At 51.8% G+C, this 7,904-nt stretch overlaps 1 protein-coding gene across 1 annotated transcript; it reads left to right on the top strand.

Moving 5' to 3' along the window:
* Window positions 1–1,734: 1,734 nt before the first annotated feature.
* On the top strand, window positions 1,735–7,107 carry LOC102418294. The gene is given in 2 exon segments (XM_023764856.1): window positions 1,735–5,625; window positions 5,716–7,107. Coding segments are annotated over 2 exon segments (5,055 nt in total). The 3' UTR covers window positions 6,880–7,107.
* The last annotated feature ends 797 nt before the right edge of the window (window positions 7,108–7,904 follow it).

Genomic DNA, 7,904 nt, shown 5'->3' with positions numbered 1-7,904 from the left:
ATTGTGAAAATTAAAAAGGTGAATGATTATGCCCCCAATCTACATGGAATACTAAAGTCTTCCAATCCTGGCCCATTGTATATACCCCAAGAAATACCAACATATGGTACATAGGAAAGGGGCATTTTTGTTGGGAAAGGTTAGCAAAATCTTCTGTATTACTAAGTGATTTTTATTGTAATATCACCAAGTTTACATAAAATACTATGGGAATATGGTGTAATACTGAAATTATAGGCAAAATACCTTTGCCTGAGGTTAATAAAACCTATAGTAATATTGATACTGAAAATCCAATCTCGTTTATATGGAAACTAATGGGCCAGGAGAAAAATTAGAGCTTCTGGCTAATGAAATAGTAGAGAGTCTTAATTCATCTGGCCAAACATATCATAACGTACAAGTGACAGTGGACAAAGGAAAAAAGCATATTTTTAGCTTAATAAAAATTATGATAATACATGTAAAGGGTTCTTCAGTTGGCCAGGATGCTTGATCCCCTCAGACTCTTTCTTGTCTAGTATTAGACATTTTCTGCACCTAATCAGTGTTACTGCTTCAATATTGTTGCTTTTGTTCCTGGTATGTAAATGTTATACTAGATGCAAAAAAACAAAACTTGACAAGCAGCAAAAAGACTCAGATCATGGTAACTCAAAGATTAGCCAGAGTACTTTTTAACAAGGACATATAGGATATAGGATCTGACTGCCTCCTATGCACCTGCCTTTTTAAAAATAATAATAATAATCCGACCTTGAATGCCATCTAAGGTTATGGTCTTGCCCCATCCCCAGCAGTCCACCCTGTTCAGTGAAAGGGCGAGGGCTATGCCCTCCATCTTGCCTGTATCCTCCATGTTGGGGCCACATGCGGCCTTCTTCCCGGAAGCCCAGGCCTCTGCTGGCTACGCCCGGGATTTTAAACTAACCAATGACAATCAAGGGAAGTGCACGCCATCGCTATGACCACATCCTGTGTAATGGGTCACCAGCTCGCACCTGGCCAATCGGCGGGGGGCACAGCCCCCTCTCCCGCCCCTACTCCAACCCTCTATAAAACCCCTGGTTTGAGCAGACTGCTTTCTCTTTGCCACCTGCTGCTGCGTCAGTAAGGAAGGTAGAAGAGCTAAGCCCGGGCTTAAAATAAAAGACTCTTTGCTTTTGCATCGGAGTGGCTGGCTCCCTGGTGGCTTCTTGGGAATCTTGAAATCTGGGCATAACATTTGGGGGCTCGCCCGGGGTTCCCAAGACCATTGAGGGACTCCCCATCCGTGAGTCTGACTGACCGCGGTAGGTGTCTGTGTCGTGTGTCTGTGTCGTTGTGTGATCTGTGTGAGCTCGTTTCTGGAATCTAAGTGCCTGAGGGGTCTGGCGGACGCGCCGTGAACGACCACAGGCCGGGGAGAGTTAGAAGACGTTCTGCTCCCCACGAGGAATGTGTATTTCTCCTCACGGATATGAGAGATGTGTATTCCTCTCATGAGAGATGTGTATTCCTCTCGCGGATTTGAGACGAAGCGGGTAGCTCCCGCCGGTTTGGCATAAGGCCATTGTCTAGCTTTCGGGTTTGGCTTCCATGGAATTGGAAGCCTGTTTTGGTTCTGCGTCCATGGAGTTGGAAGACTGTATTTCTGGGCCCGTTTGTTGTTTGTGTTTGTGTTTTCTCGGTTTTATTTTGTGGACTTACTGGACGGATGTTATGGGACAGACTCAAATTACTCCTTTAAGCATTATGGTCGACCATTTTAAAGAGGTAAGGGAAAGAGCCAGCGACCTCAGTGCGGAGGTTCGGAAGGACCGGTGGCAGACTTTTTGTTCCAGGGAGTGGCCGACCTTTGACGTCGGGTGGCCGCCGGAGGGGACTTTCGACCTCCCCACCATCCGCCGGGTCAGGGATGTCGTCTCCCGACTTAGGGGGGGACATCCTGGTCAACTCTCTTACATTGTTACTTGGCAGGACCTCGTGGAAGACCCGTCATCTTGGCTCAGGCCCTTCCTACCTCCACGTTCTCCTGGGCCGAAGCCCATTCTTGCCTTGCAGAGAACGGAAAAGGAGGAGAAAAAGAAGAATCTCACCCAGCCTTCAGCCCCCCTGCACCCTGTCCTGCAAGGGGGGACTGAAGAAGAACTAATCTTTCCTCCCCCATATAGCCCATGGGGGGGCGATCCTTCCACGCCAGGAGTGGCTGGGGGCGGAGTTCTGGGAGTGGCCGCGATTCCGGTAGGAGGCCCGCCTCTCACCCAGCAGAGAGCTCAGCGGGAACTGTCTGCTGCAGCACCCGACTCCACCATCAAGACCCTGCCCTTACGGGCCGCTGGACCCCCGGATGCGGACGGCAACCAGCCCCATCACTACTGGCCTTTCTCAACATGTGATCTCTATAACTGGAGGGCACAAAACCCTAAGTTTTCTGAAAAGCCGGGGGGGCTTATTGACTTGCTAGATTCTGTTCTTTTCACCCATCAGCCCACATGGGACGACTGTCAGCAGCTTTTACAGGTTCTGTTCATGACGGAAGAGAGAGAAAGGATCCTCAATGAGGCCCGGAAAGTGGTTCCAGGCGTGGACGGAAACCCAACTGCCAACCAGGTCCAAATAGATGTCTCTTTTCCCTTAACTAGGCCTGAATGGGATTTCAACACGGCAGAGGGTAAGGAGAGGCTTTCGGTCTACCGTCAGACCCTAATGAAGGGTCTCAGAATGGCTGCTAGAAAGCCAACTAATTTGGCCAAGGTGGGGAATGTTCAGCAGGAAAGGGATGAGTCTCCAGCTGCCTTTTTAGAACGGATCATGGAGGCTTACCGCACCTACACCCCCATGAATCCAGAAGCTCCTGAAAACAAGGCAGCTGTGATCATAAGCTTTGTAAACCAATCGGCCGCAGATATTAAAAGGAAACTACAAAAAGTAGATAGGTTGGGAGAGAAGAGTTTACAGGATTTACTGGCAGTGGCAGAGAAGGTGTACAATAACCGAGAGTCTCCAGAAGACAGGCAGGCTCGCGTCGTGGCTGCCACTAGCAGTAGGCAAACTCGGGACCTGGCTAGAGTACTGCTGGCTACGACCATGGACTCCCCCAAGGAGCGAGACTGTCGCCTCCGACAGCTTGCAAGCAATAAAGGAAGAGGTAAGCAGACCACCCGAGAAGGGAGGCGGGGGCTTCGGAAGGATCAGTGTAGATTTTGCATGGGAATAGGGCACTGGGCTCGAGAGTGTCCGGAGAATGTCGGTGAGAAGGGAGACAGGACCGACCGAGTTAAGGTCTTAGAACTGGGTGAACTGAGTGATTAGGGGAGTCAGGGTTCGGACCCCCTCCCCGAGCCCAGGATAACTCTCAGAGTGGAGGGGACTCCTGTTAACTTCCTTGTTGACACCGGGGCACAACATTCGGTCCTCCGCACCCCGCAAGGAAAACTGGCAAACAGAAAGTCCTGGGTGCAAGGGGCAACTGGTATAAGCCAGTATTCATGGACTACCCGAAGAACAGTAGATTTAGGAACGGGCCGGGTATCCCACTCTTTCATGGTGATACCGGAATGCCCCTACCCACTATTGGGACGGGACCTACTGACCAAAATTGGAGCTCAGATAACTTTCAGACAAGGGGGGCCTCAGGTCACCGATGGGGAGGGCCGCCCCATTCAGGTCCTGACCATGAGGCTAGAGGATGAGTATCGCCTCTACCAGAAGGCTTCCCCAGTAGAGGGCAGTATGGACAAATGGCTACAAGAATTCCCAACAGCTTGGGCAGAGACAGGGGGGGTGGGGCTGGCCGCCCACAGGGCCCCAGTCCTGGTAGAACTAAAACCAGGAGAAGGTCCAGTAAGAATCAAGCAGTACCCCATGCCTCAGGAGGCACGGAAGGGAATTCAGCCTCATATCAGGAGACTGAAGAGCTTGGGGGTGTTAGTCCCCTGCCAGTCTGAGTGGAACACTCCCCTACTGCTGGTTAAAAAGCCACAGACAAACGACTACAGGCCAGTACAGGACCTCCGAGAAGTAAATAAAAGAGTTATGGACATACACCCAACAGTCCCAAACCCGTACACTCTCTTGAGCTCCTTGGCGCCCTCTAAAGTCTGGTACACGGTATTAGATCTGAAAGATGCCTTCTTCAGTCTACCGCTAGCACCTCAAAGTCAGCCCCTGTTCGCCTTCGAGTGGCATGACCCAGAGGAGGGCTTCAGTGGACAGCTGACCTGGACACGCCTACCCCAGGGGTTCAAAAACTCGCCCACCATCTTCGACGAGGCACTGCACGAGGACCTGGGTGAGTACAGAAGGGAACACCCCAACCTGACCCTCCTCCAGTACGTAGATGACATCCTGATTGCTGCCGACACAGCCAAGGACTGTGAGCGGGGGACCCAAGATCTATTGGCCACCCTGGGGGCCTTAGGGTACCGGGCATCCGCGAGGAAAGCTCAGTTATGCCGAGAAAGGGTGAGTTACCTGGGATACATCCTAGAGGGCGGGCAGCGGCGGTTATCGGATGCCAGAAAAGAGACTGTTTTGAAAATCCCTACTCCCACCTCTCGAAGAGAAGTGAGGGAATTCCTAGGATCGGCCGGCTACTGCCGCCTCTGGATACCGGGTTTTGCCGAAATCGCCAGGCCCCTATACGAAGCTACGAAAGAGGGAAGGGCGTTTGACTGGACTGAGACAGATGAAGCTGCCTTTAGGCAGTTGAAGAAAGCCCTTCTAGGTGCTCCAGCCCTGGGCCTGCCAGATATTACGAAGCCCTTTCATCTCTTTGTAGATGAACACAAAGGGATAGGGAAAGGGGTCTTGACTCAAGCTTTAGGCCCCTGGAACCGCCCAGTGGCTTACTTGTCCAAGAAGTTAGATCCTGTAGCTGCCGGCTGGCCACCGTGCTTGAGAATTATCGCGGCAACCGCGCTCTTAGTCAAAGACGCTGACAAATTGACCCTGGGGCAGGAAATCAGGATTACAACCCCACATGCCATTGAGGGAGTCCTGAAGCAGCCTCCCGATAGATGGATGAGTAACGCACGTATAACCCATTACCAGAGCCTCCTACTCAACCCTCCAAGAGTGCGGTTCCACCCCAGTGCAGCCCTCAATCCTGCTACTTTGCTGCCCGACCCTGACTTAGATGCCCCACTACACGACTGTGCGGGAATCCTAGAGCAAGTGCATGGACTCCGGAAGGACTTGACCGACCAGCCCCTCCCTGATGCAGAGGCCACCTGGTTCACGGATGGAAGCAGCTTCGTGCGAGACGGGTGCAGGTACGCGGGTGCAGCGGTGGTCACTGAAACGGACACTGTGTGGGCAGAGGCCCTGCCCCCCGGGACGTCAGCCCAGCGAGCAGAACTCATCGCCCTTATTAAGGCACTGACGCTGGGGGCTGGGAAGCGGCTTAACGTTTATACAGACAGCCGTTATGCATTTGCTACAGCTCATGTCCACGGGGCAATCTATCAGGAGAGAGGGCTGCTGACAGCAGAGGGACGGACAATAAAAAATAAGCAGGAGATTCTCGATCTGCTTGCGGCCTTATGGCTTCCTGCCAAGTTAGCCATAATCCACTGCCAGGGGCACCAGAAAGCCGATGACCCGGTAGCAAGAGGTAACCAAAAGGCTGACCAGGCTGCGAAGGCAGTAGCCCTTACCTCGGTCCCTACCATGGCCTTACAACTCCCAGACCCGGGGGACCCAGTCTTACCAGACCAGCCCGAGTACTCCCAGGAAGAATTGCAACGTATCAGAAAGCTCCCCAGAGCCCAGGAAATAAAGGGATGGTGGTATACACCAGAAGGGGAACTTATACTGCCAGACCGGCTCCGGGACTCGGTATTAGAACATATGCACGGGTCCACTCACCTGGGAACCCGGAAAATGAAGGACTTAGTCCGACGTGCCGGGATCAAGATTCACCAGCAGAATACCAAGATAAATCAGGTTGTGTCTGCCTGCAAGACCTGTCAACTCACGAACACAAGAGTCGGATCAAACGAAAAAGGGACCAGGCTCAGAGGCATCAAACCAGGAGCACAATGGGAGGTCGACTTCACTGAAATTAAACCAGGGAAGTATGGTTATAAATACCTTTTAGTTTTTATAGATACCTTCTCTGGCTGGGTAGAGGCATACCCAACCAAGCATGAAACAGCTCAGACGGTGGCCAAGAAGCTGCTGGAAGACATCTTACCCAGGTATGGTTTTCCTGCTATGATAGGGTCCGACAACGGGCCAGCCTTTATTTCACAGGTAACACAGGTAGTAACCAGGGCTATTGGGGCAAATTGGAAATTACATTGTGCTTATAGGCCCCAGAGTTCAGGTCAGGTAGAAAGGATGAACAGAACTTTAAAAGAGACCCTTACCAAATTAACCATGGAGACTGGCGGGGACTGGGTGGCACTCCTACCGTATGCCCTTTACCGGGTAAGGAACTCCCCATACACCCTGGGCTTTACTCCCTATGAAATCATGTTTGGCAGGCCACCCCCTATCATTCCTAACCTTAAAGCTGACCTTCTTGCTGAATTTGAAAATCAAGATCTATCTCTTTCCTTGAGAGGGCTTCAGAAGGCGCATGAGGACATTTGGCCGCGCCTCCGCGCCATCTACGAAACCAGCCCAACCCCAACTCCTCATCAACACAGACCAGGAGATTGGGTCTACGTCAGAAGGCGTCACCGAGAAACCCTTGAGCCACGTTGGAAGGGTCCCTACACCGTGGTGCTGACGACCCCCACCGCTCTCAAGGTAGATGGCGTTGCAACCTGGGTCCATCACACTCACGTCCGGTCAGCGGATCCATCCATGACCCAGAAGGACTGCATCACCAAATGGAGCATCGATCAAGATCAACGCAACCCGCTCAAGCTCAAGCTACGGCGTGCTTGACCTGCCTGATGCTGGTAACATGACTCGCGATCACTCCTGTTACCAGGAGCCCACACAATACTGTGTAATATAATGCCTGCATCTTCATGGACATGGCTCCAAAGAGACAAGGACAATTTATAGGATCACATGTTTAGTGGCAGAAGATGTGAAACAGCCATGATACCAGTATTATGTCATATTAACCTTTGATTCTTTTGCAGGTTTGAACATATGTTGGCTGTCCTGGAAGGGTACTATGTGGGGTGAACCCCAAAAAGTAAAGGGTGCCTAGCTGCCAAGAGGGCAGGTGCCCACCTGGGCAGGGAACGGTGCCCATCAGGTTTTGGTCTCTGTTGAGAGACAGCTAACACTTGGCAGCCTGCAATACTGTCTTGCAGGCCTGAGTCATCATGCCCATGTCAGGGGTAGTAAAGCTGGCATGTTAGAATAGAAGGTCTGAGGCATGGTTATGCATAGAAAGAAGGTTTTATACCAACAGTTAGATCAGTATGTTTTTCTCCTTACGTAATTCCTCCGAAAATCTGGCAATACGTGAAGGGATTTATTCCCTCCTGGGAAGGCACTTAAGCATCCTGTATTGCCAAGAGGATCCCAATTGTCTACAGCTGTTGTCTGAGCTCTCCGTTCAAGCTGGGTTCATGAAAAGCTGGTACCATGGATCTGTCTCTTGCCCAATGGCGTAAGCTGGGTCCTCTCTGGAGAAGAAACCTGGGTTCCCCAAGATATGTGATCAATGCCGGGGCCCGCCAGCAGGCGAGGGGATCCCTAGGCAATTGCTGGGCATGGAGGCCACAGGGGCATAGGCTACCAAGGAGACAGAACTGAACCTCACATCACCCTGCTTGGCCCCGGAGCTTGGCTGGTTAGTCAAAGACGGGTAAGATTCCTCAGGGAGGAACAACCTAAGACAGGCACAGTCACAGAGGGGCCAGCAGAAGAGAACTTGGGGTTCAACAGAGGTGGGGCACAGATCCTCACCCCCCCAATGGTGCAGAGGCTTGAACACTCGCCCCTTCTGAGGA

The sequence above is a fragment of the Myotis lucifugus genome, unplaced genomic scaffold (assembly GCF_000147115.1).
Source record: "Myotis lucifugus unplaced genomic scaffold, Myoluc2.0 scaffold_4, whole genome shotgun sequence".
Taxonomy (NCBI): Eukaryota; Metazoa; Chordata; class Mammalia; order Chiroptera; family Vespertilionidae; genus Myotis; species Myotis lucifugus.
Note: the sequence above shows the minus strand (reverse complement) of the source record. Positions and strands in the feature narration are given on the sequence as shown.